Source organism: Tamandua tetradactyla, chromosome 5 (assembly GCF_023851605.1).
Source record: "Tamandua tetradactyla isolate mTamTet1 chromosome 5, mTamTet1.pri, whole genome shotgun sequence".
Taxonomy (NCBI): domain Eukaryota; kingdom Metazoa; phylum Chordata; class Mammalia; order Pilosa; family Myrmecophagidae; genus Tamandua; species Tamandua tetradactyla.
Genome location: NC_135331.1, coordinates 33252238 through 33272037, shown reverse-complemented (window position 1 = coordinate 33272037; position 19800 = coordinate 33252238). Strand labels below are relative to the sequence as shown.

The window sequence follows — 19800 nt, the reverse complement described above, 5'->3', positions numbered from 1 at the left end:
GGCCCGGCACAGGCAGGCTACCCAGTGAATGTTGGTGGACTGACCAACAGTAATGCTGAAGCTGTCACTGACCAGGTGACACTCTGGGCCAGACACCATGGCCTAGAGAACCCTCAAGAATCTTCACATGAATCCCACTTTACAATGAAGAACTGCAATACGAGGAGTCAGTCACACGTAGTGACATTGGGTGGGCAGGGGTGGGGGGTGAAGGGTGGACCCAGGTGGCTGCTCTAGTCATTCCCTACCTTCCCCCCACCCCCACCCCGTGACACACACACTCGCTCTGTTCTGGCAGCACCCCTGATTCCCCAGGCCCAGCCTCCAGTGAACTGAGGCCCTGGCAGCCCCTGGCTGGCCTGCCTCTGCAGAAGGGGAATTGCCCTGAGTCATCTGTGAAAGGTATGGACAGACCTCGGGCTTCTAAGGTAGAAGTGGAGGTAGGGGCTGAGGTCAGGAGACGCAGGAATTGGCCTCACTGCATCGACCCAGCCTGTCCCTCCCTGGGCCTGGCCTACTGTCCAGTGGAGTGGGTGTCAGGCACCGCCTCCAGGGCCTCCTGTTGGGGAAGGACAGGGAAATCCCCTACTTGGCGGCTTGCTGCCTGCTGAAATGTGCAGAAAGCATCTCTCAGCATGATTTATGGCACTGGGAGATTTCATAAACGCCACCAGCTGCGGAGAAGAGTGGGCGTGGGGGAGTTCCATGGTTGCTGTAAGGGAGAGCCCCAGCTGCGAGCCAAACCCAGGCTCCCCTCAGGGTTAGGGCTGACAGCGAGTCTTCCTCAGGGACAGGGTGATCCTGGGGAGCCCCTTCCCCTTAGCCTCAGGCCCTTCCTCTAGAAAAGGGGAAGATTCCTGGGCAGCTGGGACCCAGCTGCTGGGACCAGGGCTCAGCCAAGCACCTGTCCACCCTGAGCCTCCAGACAGGAGGAGGACATCCCCTGCATGTGCCCACAGAAACTTGCGTGTGGCCTGGGCCCCAGACATGTGCAAATCGTACCCTCTGGCCGCCACATAGAGCAGACAGGATACCAAGGTGAACATGTGGCATGCCTCTGGGCTGTGGCTTCTTTGGTTTTCCCATGTACCAGGATGAGAACACCTCTCTTTTGTGTTTCCCTAGCTGGGGTCCTAATCAGGAGGCACAGTCTCGGGAGCCAGCTGGGCGAACAGCAGCACTGGCCCAGAGTGGGGTGCAAAGGGGGAAGATTAAGAGGGATAAAGGCACAATCTGAAGCACTAACATGGAAGCAGGGACAAGTGCTAGCCTCACTGGGGATTAGTCTGCATGCCTGAGGCTGGCCTCTCCCTCCCTCGCCTGCACCTGGCAGATGCTCAGGGCCAGTCTGCATTTGAGGGTTGGTCTGACTCGTCTCAGAGGCTCTGATCTGCTCTGTGAGGTTGGAGCCTGCAGGTTTGGATTGCCTGGAGTGGTCATCTGAGGCCTGTGAGCCCTGTGGCCTGAGGGGCCCATGGAGCTTAATACCCAGATGGCAGTCTTCCAGGCTGGGGGCCTGCTGCCAGGAGTCAGTGAGGAGCCAGATAATTTCGGGGGTTGTGGGGGCCTTCCTGGAAAGGGTAATACCTTAGCTAAAGCTTGGAGGATGAGTTGGGGAGAAAGTTGCAGGAAGAGGAAAGAGCACACACAGGCTCTCTGAACTCAGAAATGGCTACACATCTAAGAAGCTGCTAAGTTCCCTGTGACTGACAAGAAGGCTGGATGGGGAGACCACCAAGGCACGGGGGAAGCAGCAGAGGAGATGGCTAGGCCAGCAAGCTGGGACTCTCCTGTGGTGGATGTAGCATAGAAAGGGATTGAGTAAGGGAAGGCAGAGCCAGGCTGCGTTTTTGCAGCTATTTTAGGACGTCGAACTGAAATGAAGGGATGGGAGAGGGAGGGGGTGGCTGTGGCATCCGGGAGAGCCAGAGGGTGGAGGGTACAGCAGAAGTTGTTACCTTTGCACAGGACTGACTAAAGACTGGGGAAGGAGACTTAGGAAACTAAGGCAGCCCAGAGACTTGAATCCACCTTCTTTTACCCTGTAGGGTGGGAGCCAGGAATGCAGGGGCAGAGCCCAAAGCCCACAGGCCACAGGGGACAGCGGTCATTTTTCAAAAAGGCTATGAAAGACTGAGCCAGTGATGGGAAAAGCAACAATAAATGGTCAGGGCTGGACAGGTCTGCTCTACCCAGAGAGTAATTCATTTTAGCTCAGAGCCTTCGAGAAGCAGATGGATAGTCAATGAGCACAGGGATAAGTGGTTGCTTGGAAAGCAGGTCCTCTGGAAGGGACCAGATTGGGTAGCCAGGGGAAGAGGGGTCTGGGGGACAGAATTTCAATTCCCCACACCTAGGACGGTCTCCTGTGGCAGGATCTACTCCAGAAACAGCCACTGCCATCCTGCTGCTGCCACTACTTCAGCCTCCGCCTGGACAGAACCCCTGGCAAGCCCTGAACATGGTTCATGAGATAGCGAAGGCCTGGGGTTCAGATTCTGAGCAGGGGCCGAGCTCTTCCCAGGTTACAGCTAAAGCAGCAGGTGTGAGACCAGGGTAGTCACAACCCCTGGAGAGGCTCAGATTCCTCAACTGCAAAGCTGGGATGTTAATCCCATAAAATGCCCAGGCCTAGTACCAGGCACACTAGAATCACTGAACAAACCTGATTACCACGTGGGCACCACCTCCACCTGTGACCTTGGGCTAGTCATTCAGCCTCTGTTTCCCCATCCTTTTCCCTAGTTCTACGAACCTCATGGCCACAGGCACCCTTGCACGTGAGCATGGGGACCCACAGTCTGAACTAAGGGCAAGGCCTTCAGAGCACCCCATCTCAATGCCTCAGATACACCCAGGCTGTGGCGTATCACTCACTCCCAGCAGAGGATACCAAGGCGGTTGGAGCAGGGAGGTGAGCAGTTAGGGTGATGTGGTTAGTAAGTGCCTGCACCAGAAGGCAATCCTGGATCCTGTGAACAGGCCTCCACACAGGGGCCTGGATCCCCAGACGAAGGCTGGTCCTCAAGGGAGCTGCTCATGGGGCCAAAACCACAACTTCTCAGACTTGGGCCAGAAGGGACATTACGCTCCACTATTGCGGTCATACCTATACCATACCTTTTTAAGTCCCCTGTAGCTCAGGAACACAGCCTTTAGCCCTTTCTTTGACCCTGTTCCCTTTAAAACCTGGTAGAAAAGCCCCAGAGACCTGAATTGATCTGGCTTTGACCCTTGAGTGGCCTTCAAAGTCCATGCCCCATGCTGATGTGGGGTATGAGCTGTGTCCCCTCTAAAGAGGACACGGGGCAGCCAACTCTGCAAGGAGAATTGTTACCCTCCACCCTATGTGAGACTTGACATTTAGGGGTGAAAATCTCCCTGACAATGTGGGATGTGGATCCTGGGGATGAGCCTGGCCCTGGCACACTTTGAAGACAAAAGAGGGGAAAAAGTGTAATACAAAAAGGCATCAGTGGCCAAGACAGATCAAATAGAGTCAAGAGGCTATTCTGGAGGCTACTCTCATGTAAGCTTCAGTTAGATAGTGCTACTTGCCGTGGTCTGCTAAACCCCAACCAACTCCACTCCTGTGTAAGAACACCTAGAGCTCTAACTGAGAGGTTTCAAACACTAAGTTTGCTTTCCTGGAACCTATAATTCCCAGAGGGTTCCTAGGTCAGATAAATCCTGAAACCCAGAGGGAACAGTCTCTTCAAGATTATCAATTAATTATATCCCCCTATCCTTTAGTGTTGACACCTCTTCTCAACATGAAAAAGTCAGAAGGGACATTGGGCAATGGGATTGGGAGAAGGATCAAAGGAGAAGGAGGAAGTATAGCAGAGAAAATGGGATCTAATAAATAAGTATGACTGCTGAATTGCTATATTAACACTCCCTCTAACCTCCAATGTTTTGGAGCAGCTAGAAGGAAAAATCTGAGATGGTGGAATAGTAGTGCATGACAAACTCTGGGACCTGTTCTGTAACTACTTCTTGGAGTGTGCTTTGAAAAATATTGCTTTTTTCTTTCTTTGCTTTGTATATATATTATATTTAACAGTGAAAAAGGTTTTTAAAAAAGAGGTCATGCGGCAGCACCTGGCACAGACCCAAGGGCCCCTTACCCAGCATGTTCTCCAGGACAAGAAGAAAAGGGGCTCCCCATCTACTTCTGAGCATCCTAAGCACTGGGCCCAGGCAGCAGTTGTGCTGACCCCACTTCAAGCCTCTTCCTTAAAGGGGCAGTAGGGCAGTGGCTTTGTCATCACACCCCAAGCAATCCCAGCTGAGTTATGAGCCCTTGGGCAGGTCACACCCCTCCTGTGAGCCTCAGTTTCCCTTCTGCACAGCTAGGTAACCATGCAGAGCCATAGAGGGCAGAGTAGGTGAGGGTGTAGGTACCCAGTGACTGGTCCTCAGGGGCTCAGTGACCAATGGTCCAGGCCCCTTCCTCTAGCAACGGACTTGGTGATGCAAGATCAAATCTGCTTTTTCCCACCCCCACCCCTGGTCAGTCAGCACAGACTCCAGTAAGGGGATGAGTAACTATAGGGTGGGACTGAGGCTGAGGAGCAGGCACCTGAAAAGACTTGCCTCCGGCGAGAGCCTGGGACTCAGTAGCCCCAAAATGGCCCCACCCTCAGGGCAGGCTGGTTGAGGTCTTGCTCCCAGAGGGATTGAGAGGAGGGGGCTCAAGGGGGCCTATACCTGCTACTGGGGGCTGAGCTCAGCCGCTTAGTTCTCTTCTCCAGCCAGTTCTCGAGACGGACCTCTGGGAGCTCCACGGCGTCTAGCGGCCACTCCCTGGCCCGCCTCTCCTCTGCGGGGGCAGAGAGACAGAGGCAAGTCAGGGCACACTTATGCCAGCCTGGACCCCAACCTCCCACAAAGAAGCAGAAGTTAGCAGTACACGGGGAAGCCCTGAGGATAATCCTAAGGACAGAGCCTCTGGTTTGTCCCCATTAAGCTACCACCTCCTCAGGCCATTTGTATAGCCCAGCCCCCCTCTGGGTCTCTCTCTGCTTATCCTTAAAATGAAGACAACACTGGTTGTCTGTCAAGCTTTGTGGGCTTCAAAACAGTTTAATGTACATAAAGAGCCTGGTACTCAGGAGCTGTCCTCATCCAGCAGGATGCAGAACCAGGCAAAACAGGAGTTGAATATTGATTGGCCTCGCCACGTGCCAGTTCTCTGATGCTGGACAGAGACATGAGCCTCAGTTTCCCTGGTGTTTCTTTTCATAAAATGTCCTGCAGAAACCTTCACTCACTGAATTAAAACCAAGCAACATACGGATTTCCCACAAGCTGGGCATGACAGTGTAATGAGGTCCAAATCTCAGAGGAAGTCCTTGGGATGGAGCCTCGGCCCAGAGGCAAACAACCACCTGCGTGGCCCAAAACTTCTTTGTGCAGGCCCTGGGCTAACCCTGCACATGCCACATCTCACTTCATCTCCATAAGGAGTCACCATTTGATAGGTCAAGACACTGCCTCTAAAAGGTTGAGCCACATGCAAGGTCATGGGGGTAAGGCAGAGCCAGGACTATCTTGAGCTGCCAGCAGGGGCAACGCCTCTGCTCTTGGCCTCCTCAGGCCCTCCACCCACGTCTCTACCATGTATCATCTCCAGTTCTAGACCCATTGGTCTGTGCTCTCCTCACGATGGGCCAACCATTCCCTGAGAGCCGGCAGCTGGTGAAGAGCTAAAGATGCTGCTGCTGCCAGGCTGTCCTGGGCTTGCTTCCACTTGGGGAAGCTCCTGGAAACCCTATGCAGCCATACAGCCAGGGAAGCAGAGCACCAAGCCCACAGGAGCAAGGCGTACCAGGGGACAAGGGAAAAGGTCAGGCCACACAGAACACTGCCCTGAGGCCCCTGGACATAGAGAAGGGTAAGAGGCAGTACGCTGGGAGAGCCAGAGTCTGCTTCTAACTTGCTGAGGGAATCAGGCAAAACCCTTTAGTAGCTGAGTATTGGCCTCAGTTTCCCCCATCTGTTCAATGAAGGGCTTCATGAGAAGTCAATAAAGACCTTCTAAGTAGGTGCTTCCTTGGTCTCTACTCAGGGAAGGAAAACAACCCACAGGCAGGCATGCAGTTTCTATTTCTTCCTTGGGAAGGTAAACTTGTTCATCCCTCAGAATCATCAGACTGTGAGAATCTTGAGGGCAAGAGAAATACATCCCTTCACTCCTAGAGTGCAGAAAGGGGCTCAATATATGCTGACTTACTGAGGAAGGAAGGGAAGGGTACATATGAACAGGTACCAGGGTCCAGGTGGGCTGAGGTACCCTTGAGGGCTCCTGGGTATGAGACCCCACAGGGGTCACATGTGGGGCTTACATGATGGCTCTGCTACTTCTCCATTCAGCCTGGGGCAGTTTGCAGGCAGTCCTGATATCCAGCTCTTACTGGGAAGTCTGGGCTCCCTCTTACCTTGGGCAATCCTCAGCCTCCCTGACATGGTGGTCACAAAGACCCACAACAGCCTCCTAGGCCCATATCCTGCTCCCTCTGAACCCCACACCACCCAGCCAGGGTCCCTACTGAGACGCACCCTCCACCTGGATACTGAGCTCCTGCAGGTCCCGCTCTGACATGTGGGAAAATCTGCAGTTGGAACCAAAGTCACACTGACCTGCAATCAGAAGACAGAAATACTTACTGCTTGGAGGGGCTCACCCAGTGTGCTAAGAAGCACTCTGATGAAGCATCTCCAGAGATTTAGGGGCAGGACTTCAGGGACTAATGAGTAGCAACCCCACCCCTGAACCAAAGTGGTCTCTCTCCAGTCCCATACCCACACAGCCATGGTAACCTTTCTGGTCCACATGCCCTGTTCGAGACCTTCTGTGGCTGCCCACCACCTGGGGATCAAACCTGATTGGAGCATTTCACGATGGGGCTGCAGGATGGTCTCGTTACCCCCTGCCTCAGTGAACTACATATAGGTCCCCAAAAGGACTATGCTTCCTCCCAATTCCAGACACCACACGTACAGTGCCTTCTTCTACCTGCCTCCCCCACTGGGCTTGCACAACAGCCAGACTGCTCCCTAGAAAAGCTTTAATGGCAGCTTCTCCAAAGAAGTCCCAAAGTCCAGGGTAGCCTCACAAATCTGAACCGAGGAGACCAAAATGTGTCTCAAAAGAACTGGAGACTGAGGTGTCCTTAAGCCGGAGTAACCTATCGGTGACAAATTCACAGGACAGTGAAGCCTGGAGAACGTCCCTGACCTGCAGGCCTGGGGCCAATTGGAGGGGCAGCCCTGTCTCTTGAATGGAACATAGCTGTTCACCCAGCTTCCCTAGCTCAAAGCAGTATACTGAGTTCCCTTACAAACCACGTTAATCACTGTGGTTTTCTTCTTTGCCTTGGCTGCTAGGAAGCTCAGGGCCAAACCCCTAAAGAGTACACATGCTCTCGAGGGCAAACATGGAAGATACCAACTGTTCTTCTGGCTGTGCCTTGTTTTTCATATTTTTATTTTCATCTGCCTTTGGTTCCTTCACTTACTTGGGTTTTTATCTTTCTGAACTAAATGCACCCTTATTAACTGAGTGCTCATCAGTCAAATCGAACACCTATCACCCTTGGTTCTAATTCTGAACCTACCTCCCTGCATCTTCAGACCTGTCACTGTTTCCAACCCTGCCCACTGGGAGGGAGGGTGCAGAGGAGGTCCAGAGCCCAGGCCGACACAATCAGTTGGTCTGTTACACACCTCAGTGTCTCCTGGATTTACTTCCAATCTCCTATGGCTTGCTTTCTCTGGGTGAGCCAATAACATCACATTATAGGTCTACGGAGCTGAGGACCAAGACCTGAGAGGCTCTAGGGCACAGTCCCTGGGAAGAGACTTGTCAGCTAAAACCAAGGCCACAAAGGGGTCAGGGGGAGATACTCTGCAGTAGACTGGACATTGCTGGTCCCTGAGGGGCCCAGGCTGAACAGAGCTCTGTACCTGTCAGTAGAAACTTCCTGCAGGGCCGCTTGTTCTGCTCGTCCAGCAAGATGGCAGCTGCATCTGCAAGAGAACAGAGGGGAAGGGTTCAGCCGTGCTCTCCCAAGGGAGGTGGGAGGAGGCAGCCACAGGGGCGTGGACGTCAGCTGGACACAGGTGCTTCCTATCATCAAGAACAGCTGTGAGGAGAGACAAGTTCTCCCTGTCCACGAGTGTAAACAATGGACGACCACAGGTGGGGATGTGGAGCAGCAAAGCCAAGCTTCAGGTGACCATGTCCTCCAGCCAGAACCAGCCAAAGGCCAAGAACCAGGTTTAGGTCAGAGGTTCTTGAATTTGTCTGTATAATGGAATCACCTGGGGAGATTTTAAAAAAAAAGAATCCTGGTGTCACAGGAATTCTCCGTACTGTCTTTGCAATATGAGTCTACAATTATTTCAAAATAAAAAGCTAAAAACAAACAAACAGACAAAAACCTTCTGATCACCAGGAAGCCCACAAGCAAATCCCAAGGCCACATGGGATCAACTGCTCTTGTTGGCCCCTCCTACCACGGGCTGCTGGGGGGTGAGGGTGGGGGTGTGGAGTCGCACTGATTTCTTGGCAATCATTCTGGAGACTAACCTTAGCTCTGGTCTCCTCTGACTTTTCCTACCTTTATTTCCATCATATATTTATTGTTTTAAATTCTGCATGCTCCTTTGGGCAAAGCAAATTTGATTGTAAGCAATCAGTAAAAATCTGTAACTGTTGGTAGAATGGATTGTATACCCCAACAAAAGACGTTATTAAGCTTAACCCACTGTAAACAGGACCTTTTGGTGACGTTACTATTAGTTAAGGTATGACCAAACTGAATTAGAGTAGGTCTTAATCCTATTACTGGAAGCCTTACAAAGGGGGGATATTTGGATGCAGTCAATGAGTAGAAACCAGAAAAAGGAAAAAGGCAGAGTAGGGAGAAGCCAGAAGTCAGAAAAAGCCTGAGGAGGAGACCAGGACAGCGGCACCACATGACGGAGGGCAGCCACCCCCAGGAGAAAGCATGACCCTGCCGACACCTAGACTTCAGACTTCTTTCTGGTCTCCAAACTGTAAGTCAACTAATTGTCATTGTTTAAGTCAACCCACTGTGTGGTCCTTGTCAAAGCAGCTCTGGCAAACTAAAAGCGTAAGTGGGCACAACGTGGGAGGAGGATGTCCTGATTTGAAGGTACTTCTATCTGCCCCAGAGGGGACAGCAAGAGGAAGAGGCTGCCCTTCTACTCCAGACCTCTACTGGGAACTTTCCCACTCACCACCTTTCCTAGAGGCTACCGGACAGAGCAAAGACCATGCGTTTTGGAGTCAAGTGAACCAGCATTCAAATCCCAGCTTCCACTAACACGTGCAAGCTGCACTGCATAATCTCTCCAGGTTTCAGGTTCCCCTCATGTAAAACGGGAGGATGAATTCCACCTGGCAGGGCTGCTGTGAAAATTTAATAAGATAATGGATGGAAAGCACTGGGCAGTGCAGGCAGTGGCTCCCAACCCTGGCTACACATTAGAATCACCCAGAAATTGAGAACAATTATATTAGCCCTTGGGGTTGGGACCGGCCTCAGGATCCTAGCTCCAGGTGATGTCATGTGCAGCCAGGGTTGAGATCCTTTGTAGTAGGTGCTCAACAAATGGCAGCAATTCTGATTTCAGTTCCTCTTTACAAACCTGCTGTACAGTGCTAACATCACTTATAGAGGGGGAAACAGGCTCAGATAGGGGAAATGATCTAACTCAAAGGCACCCCATTAGGAAGTGTGGCACTGCCAGGGATTTGAACCCCAGTGCCCGACAGTCAAAAGGCCCTGCTGTTCCCTGCACAGTTGCCTATCTCCTGGCTAGGTGTTGGGGTCACTGTTGGGGACTCCTCCCTTCCCCAGGGGAGGATTGCAGGGGGACGAGCATGGGGATGGTCTGCTCCCCTCTGTGGCTGCTGCCTAAGTGAAGAGACGCGGCCTCTGGGGGCGGGAGCTGGTCATCAGAGGACTTGCTCCAGGAGTGGCCTGGCAGAGCTGTGGGGAGGACTGCAGGGGACTGAGCCCAGAACCTGGATAAGGGACCTAGGCTGAGTGGTTCAGTGTGGGAGAAAAGTCCCTGGCTGTCCATCATCTGACTAACTGTTCTCAACCCCAGCCACATGTCAGATTCACTGAGAAGCTTTGAATGTACACAGACACCTGGGCTCTCTCTCCCAGATTTTAATTCGTCTGAGGGGGCAGAGCAACAGAATTGTTAAAAGCTCCTCAGTGACTCTGAAGGGCATGCAGGGTTGACAACCAGCAGCCCAGGCCCTGCACAAAACAGCCCATGCTCCTCTATTTGACATTCAAGGCTCCTTGTGATCTGACCCTGTTGGTCCTTCTCACTTCATCTCCCAAAATTAAGAGCCACCCTTAAGCCCTATATTTGTTTGTTCGTTCATTTAGACATTTGCTTAACAAACATTTACTGAGCACGTACTGTGTGCCAGGAGACATGCCAGGATGAGGATTTAGTGAAGAACAAGTCAGACCTGGTCCTTACTTCCAGTCCGATAGTCACCCTAATCCACATGGATATAAACGGCTAAACATCTAGCCTGTTATAGAATGACCTAACCCAGCCCAGGGCTGCTGCCCGAGTTGAGCACTGAGATGGAACGACCTGGTTTGATGGGGTGGGGGAAGAGCAGGAAGGACATACCCACAGAGGGAACAGTGCCTGCAAACAGGACATGCAGTGGCCAGTGTGACTCGAAGCCTGGAGGGAGAGGCTAGTAAGGCACGGTGGTCCTGTAGGACAGGGGCTATGCCTAGAAACACTGTAGTTAACTGGATACAAGGTTTATCTTCCCAACTCTGTGGCAGTGGGCCCTTAGGAAAGGGGCCCAGTTTTACTCACCTTCATGTCTTCAGGGAATTGAGGACACTCTAAGTGTTCATCAAGTGTTGGTGGAATGAATGAGCCCGTTAGGTACGGGGCCTGTGGCCAATTCTTTTGTGGACTGTGAGGCATCCTTTCTCCTCACTACACTTGGATGCCACACAGTCATCACGAGATTACTGAACCCTTGTCACATCCCTGAGAGGTGGGTACTGTTGTTATGGCTTCTTTACACATAACAATATTAGGGCCACACTGTCAGGGAATGGCAGAGCCAGGAATGACACTTCGGCAGCCTGGCTCCAGAGGCCATGTTTGACATGAGCAGGGCAGGTGGGTATCAGCCCATCCAAATATAAAGAGATTTGTCAAGGCCATGAAGCTGGGAGCAGAGTGCGTGTTGGTCGAGTCTCAGGCCTCCCCAAAGTGCTCAGTGTAAGCTGGGGCCCTGGGGAAGCCTCTTGAGTGGGTGGAAAGAGCCCAGGTACCAGCAGTTGGGGATCCAGGATAAGGCAATCACTGTTCGGGGTTTTGAAATCATCCCCTATAAGTATGCACCTCCAGCCTGCCCATGTTTCCTTGCGGAGCTGTTCTAAGCACTGAATGTGGCCATGAGAGGATGCTGGGAACACAGGAGCCCTGAGAAGGGGCTGATGGCTTATGCGGTTCTATCAAGCAACACAAGAGCCTCTGCCCATTAGCTCTAGCCCCAAAGACCAACCCTTTTAGGCCTAGAGTCTGGGGGTCTCACCAATGTGATCCTGGGACCCAAGTTCCATGCCAGATGATAGCATTCTCTGATTTGGGGGCACAGGAAGCCCTTGCCTGACCCCTGCATTAGAGGCCTCCCAGGCACCTAAGAGGCACCCTACCAACCCTGAACTGCTCCTCTGCCCCCACTCCCAACCCCTCACAATCACGGCCACACCTGTCTACTGAACAGCCTAGCCACTCTCTCATCTGAGCCTCTGAGCCTCTACTTCCTCATCTGAAATGGAAAGAATCTGACAGTTGCAAAAAGACCATGTCTAGGTCCCACACCCCAAACCTGCCTCAGGGGCCAGGGGTCAGGGGATCAATGTTTTTTCTTCTTCTTTTTTTTTTTTTACAAGGTTTCCAGGTGACCTCAACCCATAGTCAGGGTTGAAAACCACCCGCCTTAGAGTTACTGAGAGAAGCAATTGATAAACTATGGAAAGAACTTGGTATGCAGCATTCAGTCCAATTCATGCTCACTCACTTCCCTTCTTGTGAATTCTGGGTTCACACCAGGAAATTCTCTCTACCTCCCCTTCTCCTCCCTTCTTGGCTGCTGGGGCTCAGTGCCTTCTTTCCAGGCTCAGACCCAAGTATCAATGCCTCCTCCCGGAATCCTGATCTCCCACTTGTGTGGTGCTAGCCATGCCAGTCTAATTCCAGGAGCTCCTAGTTTCCACCCCCACCCCACCCCCGAGCCCTGACCCACAGCCAAGCTCTCTTTTCCTTTGATTGGCTCTGGATGGGCCAACCACTGCCACCTCCCTTGCTGCTCCTCAGAGTACACGTCTAATAATAAGAGCCATGCAACAAAAGTAGCTATGGTCTGTGAGTGTCATCTGTGCCAGGCCCCGTGCTGGGTGCTTTATAGCCCTTAGCTCAGTTCCCAAGTTGCATCTACTTGGAGAAGCCTTTCCCGGAAAAGCCTCCCTCTGGCAGCTCGGCTATTCATCCATCAGTCCAGCCAACCATTCAACCCTTCAACAGCCATTCACTACCTGCCCACCGCTCACTATGCATAGCAGAGTCACCTCCTTCAAACGGCATTCTGGCCACGTCAGCTCCTACTTAAAGCCCGTCAGAGGCTACTCTCTGCCCCTGGGACAAGCCATGACCCTTACCCATGCAGGACTATCTGATCTGGCCCCTGTCCTATCTCCAGCATCAATCTCTACCTTCTTCCTCCTTGTAGCTACATTTAGCCACACCCTCTCCCTGCCCCTCTGAGAACACCTCTGAGTGGCTTTTCCTCATCTTTTAGCTGCCTCCTCAGAGAGACCCTCCTGGTTACTGCATCCTGAGAACTGGGTACAGCGAGGCCGGCCAACAACTGCTGGGTAGGAATGCACATCCCAGCCTACCCCTTCCGGGGGCCCGTGGTCCCATACCTCCTACTCTTTTGCTCTTCCAAGAGCCCAAACAGAGACTCTCACAGACCCATGTGCTTCCTTGTCTAATGACAGGAAAGATCAGAGAGCAGGGCTTGTCAGCCAGACTGCTGAGCCGGCGCACCCACCTCGGAACATGTCGTACCAGACCTTCTTGGCTTTGAGGTGCTGCAGCCCGTTCAGGTGCTTCTTGCGGTTGTGGAGGTTGTCCTGGAAAGAGCGGTCACAGTAGTCACAGAAGTATCGTTTCCCCATGGTTGACCATGCTGGGTGCTGCTGCCGCCTGGGGAGCCACAAAGCACTCAGTTAGACCCTTGGAGCAAAGGTCCCAGTCCAAAGTCCCCAGCAGCACACCTCTGACTGAGCGGGCGTTACTTACAGGTAGTACCGACACGTGCTACCTCACCAAACCTCACTACAGAGCCCCATGAGGAGCTGCGCTGGGGCCAGCAATGACTGCCTAAAAGGCCTCATTCCATAAGGCCCTTGTAACAATACTGGTGCCCAGCTTCCATCCCAGACAGTGGGTGAGACCCGGGCAGCGATATTTTTTTTAATCTCTCCAGGTCATTCTAATATATAGCCAGGGTAGGGAACCACTGCCTGATACCATCTGGCTGACCGCCCCAGCCCCTACCATACTTCGGCCCTTCTCTCTCCCCTGTCCTCTTCAGACGAGCCATGCTGGCCATGCTGTCCTCTTCACTGCTCCTCACAACATGCCAGCTACTTTCTACCTCAGGGTATTTGCACCTGCTTTTCCCTCTGCCTGGAATGCTCTTCCCCCAGATATCTGCCATGCTTACCCAGTCAACTCCTTCAGTCGTTACTCTGATACTACCCTCTCAGTAATCGACTGTGACTACTTTGCTTAAAATGGCAACTCCTACCCCAGCTTTTCCTGCTGCCCTTGCCCTGCTTTATTTCTCCTCTTCATGTTTATTACCTCTGAAGTAATTGACTTATGTTTATTGTCTCTCCTCCCCAACAAGGATATAAACTGATGAGGTCAGGCATATTTTTTGTTTTGTTTATTGCTGAAGCCCCACCACCCAAAATGGTGCATGGTTCAGAATAGAACACTAAATATTTTTTGAATAAATTAATGAAACCCCATCTTCCATATGGGACAGCTGAGATTCAGAGAGAGGATGCGATCTGCCCAAGGGCCCCCAGCTGGTAAATCAGAATGCAAACCCAGGTCCCCTAAAAATCAGTGCTTCTCTTACATTATGCTGCCAGTGTCCTCTTTTTCACAGACAGCTTAATGCTTAGAGATGGTGAAGAGGGCTCAGGCAGCAAAAGCAAACAGCTTCCCAAGGAGATTAGCTAAATTCTCAGGCAGCAGCTCTCCAGCCAGTCACGTAGGGAAATGAGAACCTTTCGAGGTCCTAAGACCACTGCCACCACTCCTGACGCAGAAGCTCTGTAGCCCGAGGTGGTAGGTGCTCCCATGACTCTCATGGCAAACCCTCAGGTCTCCAGTCTGGTGGCCAGAAGAGGAATGGACCCACACAGAACCAGCAAGTAGGCTCTACAAAGGCTGAGCCCAGGGCAGCTGTTCATACAAGGAAGAAGGGAGATGCCCTGGCAAATCTCATTTCACAAAGCAGGTTTCTGAGGCCCAGAGGAGGAAGGAAAGTGACTTTCCCAAGGTCACAGAGTAGCAACAAAACCTCGGACTCTCAGGATCTAAGGTTGAAGCTGGAAAATGATCAGCAGAGTGGAATGCTCGGGAGGAAGAAGGTGGGGAGAGATGCAGAGACAAATAAGCCTCATGGAGGGTCTAGGCAGCCAAGCGATTTGCTGGTGAAAGCTGTTCCTGCAACAGATAGGGACAGCCAGCCATTTAGTCAAGGGCTATAATGAGATCAGGAACAGTCATTCAAAAATGAAAACATGTAAAACCTCTCTTCTCCCATTACTGCTGAGAAATGGCATCCCAGACACATGGACTTGATATATTAAATTTGGCAGCTCTAATACACCCGGTCTTGCCAATAAACTTATAGGAACTGAATTGAAATGGTAAGAGATGAACATTAAATGGCTGAGTGCTTAACTAAGCCATTCCCAAAACTTAAACCTCTGAGGAACTGCGGGCTCTGGAGATTAATGGGGAAGGGAGGGGCAGAGAGAGGGTGTCCCTCTAGAAGACTGAAATGGAACAGTAGCTCTGCAGCAGTCCTAGCTCGACAAAACCATAGAGGGCCCTAAGCAGCTAGCCCTGTAACCTTGGCAAGTCATTTGCCCTCTCTGGGCCTTCCTATCATCACAAGAAAACAAAGCAGTGGGTCTAACTGATTGGCAGATTGCTTGGAGAGAGGTCCAGAAGTTTGCTCATTCAAATAACAAAAGAGTAATAGCAACCCAATTAAAACATGGGCAAGTAGTCTTAATAGACATTTCTCCAAAGAAGACATACAAATGGCCAATAAACACATGTTCAATATCATTAGCCATCAGGAAAATGCAAATCAAAACCATAAAAAAACCCACTTTACACACTAGAATAGCTATTATTTTAAAACATGGAAAAAAGTGTTGGCGAGGATGCACAGAAATAGGAACCCTTGTGTTCTGCTGGTGGGAGTGTAAAATGGTACAGCCACTGTGGAAAACAGTTTGGGCAGTTCCTTAGAAAATTAAACATAGAAAAGTTGGAAACAACCCTAGTCTCCATCAACAGATGAATGAAGAAACAAAATACGGTATGTGCTGGTTTGAAACTTTTTATGTACCCCAGAAAAGCCATGTTCTTTCTCCTAATCCAACCTTGTGGAGGCAGGCCTATTATTTGGTGGGACCTTTGATTAGGTTGTTTCCATGGAGATGTGACCCGCCCAGTTATGGGTGGAACCTTTTGATTAACTGGTTTCCATGGAGATATATCTCTGCCCATACAAGGTGGGTCTTAATCCTCTTACTGGAGTCCTTTAAGAGGGAATCATTTTGGAAAAAGCTCAGAGCTGACACAGACAAACATTTGGAGATGCACAAAGAAAACACCCCCAGGGAAACTGAAACCAGAAGCTAAAGGACCAGCAGATGCCAGCCACATGCCTTCTCAGCTGACAGAGGTGTTCCATAAGCCAGCAGCCTTTCTTGAATCAAGCTATCTGCTTCTGGATGCCTCAGTTTGGACATTTTACTTGTAACTTAATAAATCCCCTTTATAAAACCAACCCATTTCTGGTATATTGCATTCTAATAGCATCAGCAAACTAAAACACAGTACATCCACACAATGCAAAATACAATCTGCAAAAGGGAAAGAAGTTCTAACACATGCAACAACCTGGACGAACCTTGAAAACATCATTTTGAGTGAAATGAGCCAGATACAAAAAGACAAACAGTGCATGATTTCATTGATATGAAATATCTAGAATAAGCAAATTCACAGAGCCAGAAAGTAAATTAGAGGTTACCAGTGCTAAGGGGCAGGGAAGGATTGGGGGATATTGCCTAATAGGTACAGAGATTCTGACTGGAATGATGAAAAAGTTTTCATAATGAATGGTGGTGAGGGTAGGACAAAAGTGCAAATGTAATTAATACCAATGAACTGTACACATGAAAGCGGTAAAAATGGGAAATTTTATATTGTATATATGTTACCACAATAAAAACATTAAAAAAAAAGAGTAAGAATAGTAAAAATAACAATAGCATTGTCTGGCATTAAATAAGTGCTTAATAAATTTACCTATTAGAGGTAATAACTTATTGAGCACCTACTATGTGTGGGCACTAGGGTAAAAGCTTTAGAAGCATCATCCTCAGGACAAGCTGTGAGGAAGGGAGTATGCCTTTCCACATGAGGGAACTGAGACTTTGAGAAGTGAAATGACTAACCCAAGGTCAACTGATAGAAAGCAGCCAAGCTGTGCTTAGAATCCAGGCAGTTAGAATCGAGAGCCCAGACTTCTAATCACTTATGAAAATCTGTACCCAGCTGCCAAAAACTTTCCTTCATAAATTACGCACTCTGCCCCTTGGGATCATGCTGGCCACTTCAAGCCAAGAGCAGTATGTATTATCATTCCATTTTACAAATGAAAAGACTAAGGTCCAGAGAAGTCACACATCTAGGAAGGGCACAGCAGCTCTCAGGGTGCCTGGAACTCAGGCCTGCTGGCAAAGCCTGTGCCCAGACCATTGTGCTAATTGTCCCAAATGTCCAATCTTCAGGAAATCAAAACCCATGGCCTGCCTTCTACCCACCCAGCAACACTAATCATAGAATCCCTATTTCACAAAGGAGGACATTGAGCATCAGGGCCAGCAATCACCTCGAGCTGTGTGGCAAAGGGCTAAGAACCAGACAGTCTGGAGTCATTGCCCAGGTACAAATCCAGATGCCACTGCTTTCTAACTCCGTGACCTTGGGCAGTTATTCAATTTCTGATCTGTTTCCTTCAATGAAAACTGGGCTAATAACAGTGGCTCCTCATGGGGTTGCCCTGAGAATTCAGATCACCCATATAAGCACAGAGGTCTAAGAGATCTCAATAAACATTGGCTGTCGTTCCCATCTTTATACTGACCTCCAAAAGAGCCTGTATTTCAGAAAAGAGGCTTAGAACCAGGAACAGAATGTCAATGTCCAGGTGATCTTTGGGGTCAGCAAGTTAGTATTATACACGAGGAAAGTGAGGCCAGGAAAATGAATTTGCCCAAAGCACGTAGCACAAGAGGTAGACGTGGGGCTGGAAGTAGCCCCCAACAGAAACCCAGGCTCCTGCCCCACCACAACAGCTCTGCAAAGCCCCCACCACCCAAGGGTGATGTCAGAGGAGCAGACCAGTTCCCGAGGAAGTGCTTCCCGTCTACCTCACAGGCCTGGCTCCACGGAGGCAGAGCCCTGTTTCTGGGCAGGAGGTGGCCTTCAGCAAGGTGACCTTGTCCTGGTGTCACCCAGGCATGGACTTCTCATGGTGGTCCTGACCCAACCACCTCCTGATATAGTGCCTTTGTACACATTAGAAGAAGGTGCTATGTCCTCTGGACAGGTACAGAGCCTGACATAAAACTGTGCAAGTGGAGGTGGGGCTAGATTTCAGCTCCCTTCATGCCACCTTACCCCCACCCCTCAGCCAGATGTTCTTGTCAAGGTACAAACCTGTACCACTGCACTTGGCAGGCCTGGGTCAGAGAAGGGGAGAGGAGGGGACAGCTGGACCGTCTCTAGATGGTACCCAGGCACTAGCACGGGGTGCTGACTAAGCTGGCCCTCTCTGCCCGTGATTCACCACCGCCGAGGCTGGCTTGCTCCGGCAGCATGTGAGCAAGGCCCTGTCCGGAACACAGAACAATCCGGCCCCACTCCCTCGCCAGGAACACAGGAGGTGCCACCCACCCATTCCCGGGGAATGGGTGCAACGGCATCTGCTGGCTCCTTGGAGCTGCTCCAGCTGGCAGGCCTGGCTTCTTGTGGCCAAGGGGCAGTAGGCAAGGCTAATGGGGTGACCCTCTGGGAACACACAGGTCTGGATTAGGATTCTAGCTCTGCCACTTATAAGCCGGATGACCTCAGGAAAGTAATTTCATCTCCCTGAGTCTGTCCTTAGCTATCAAAGCAGGGCACACCCATTGCTGTATAGTTACCAAGGTACTACAGGTAAGGGGCCTCCTGCATAGTTACTGCTCCAAGAATGTGGACTATGTCTACGGTTGCAATGAATCCAGGTGCTCACCCCTTCACACTCTCCGCGAGCACACCCTGACCACCCTATCTGAACTTGCAGTACAGGCACTCCGTCTCTTCGACACCTGCTCTGTCTTCCATAGTATGCCTCACCTTCTTACAGGCTTAGTGTCATGCCTGTCTACTTTCCCTCTAGAATATAAACTCCACAAGGGCAGAGGGTTCTGTCTGTTTGCCCAACTGCTTACTCCAGCACCTGGAACAGGGCTGGCCCATTCCAGCGTCCCATCCTGTTAGAGGACTGAACGAGCAAGGAGCCTGCCAGATGCAAAGTTCTTACTTCCTCTGACTCAGAGCACAAGGAAGAAAAATAGAAGAGAGAAATGTAAAGCCCTTAAAGGCTCACTGCCAGGGTCCCCCTCACCCCAACCCCAGGACCCCTGTGCTCAGCAAGCTCTGGTTCTGGCCAGCTGAAGGGCTCACCATTTTGACCCTGTTCTACCACTTAAAGTATGCCTGGAAGGCCTATGGACCCTGACTTCAGTCATCTAGGTTCAAAGAAAACATTAGCCAATGGTTGAGACACTGTGGGTGGAAGAAGGAAAAGAAGAGAAAGTGGGGTGGGGGAGTCCTCAGATCCGAAGCCTCTGCTAGGCATATCTAGGCACATCTAGGCACCTCTAGGCATGAGGCTTTCATGGCTTATTCACTCCTCACAAGGACCCTTCAGATAGACAGGAAGGCATCTCATTTTGCAGATGAGGAAACAGACTGGCAACTACTCCTACCTGCTCAGAGCCTCAGCTAGGAGAAGCATAATAGCAATGACAGTGCCTTGTGCCTGACTATGGCCTCCCATAAGGCTGTGCTGGTGGGGGACCGAGGAGTACAGAGCCAAGATCCCAGAGCCCATTCTCTCCCCATCTTGCCACCATGCTGTGAAGTCGTCATGGGCCAACATTTGCACTTCACTGATATTCTTGGTTCCCTTCATTATGTGCAACTTGGGCACAGAGCTGGCTTTGGCACAGAATTAAAATACTTTGGCACAGAATGAAAATAAGCCAAAAGTGTGGCCTTGGCCAGGGTCTGGGATGTGGACTGTCGTTACCCTGGACTGGTGCTCACCAC

At 50.9% G+C, this 19800-nt stretch overlaps 1 protein-coding gene across 4 annotated transcripts in view; it reads right to left on the bottom strand.

Annotated features, from left to right (window-relative positions):
• Positions 1-19800, bottom strand: part of ZMAT5 (zinc finger matrin-type 5) — a 29596-nt gene that overhangs the window by 1345 nt on the left and 8451 nt on the right. For all 4 annotated transcript variants that reach the window (XM_077160616.1, XM_077160614.1, XM_077160613.1 and 1 more), the window contains exons 2-5: positions 13148-13302; positions 7972-8034; positions 6565-6645; positions 4714-4825 (exon numbers count right to left, since the gene is read on the bottom strand). In XM_077160616.1, coding sequence (XP_077016731.1) covers positions 4714-4825; positions 6565-6645; positions 7972-8034; positions 13148-13274 — 383 coding nt within the window. In that variant the 5' untranslated portion in view covers positions 13275-13302. The remainder of the gene's footprint in view (positions 1-4713; positions 4826-6564; positions 6646-7971; positions 8035-13147; positions 13303-19800) is intronic.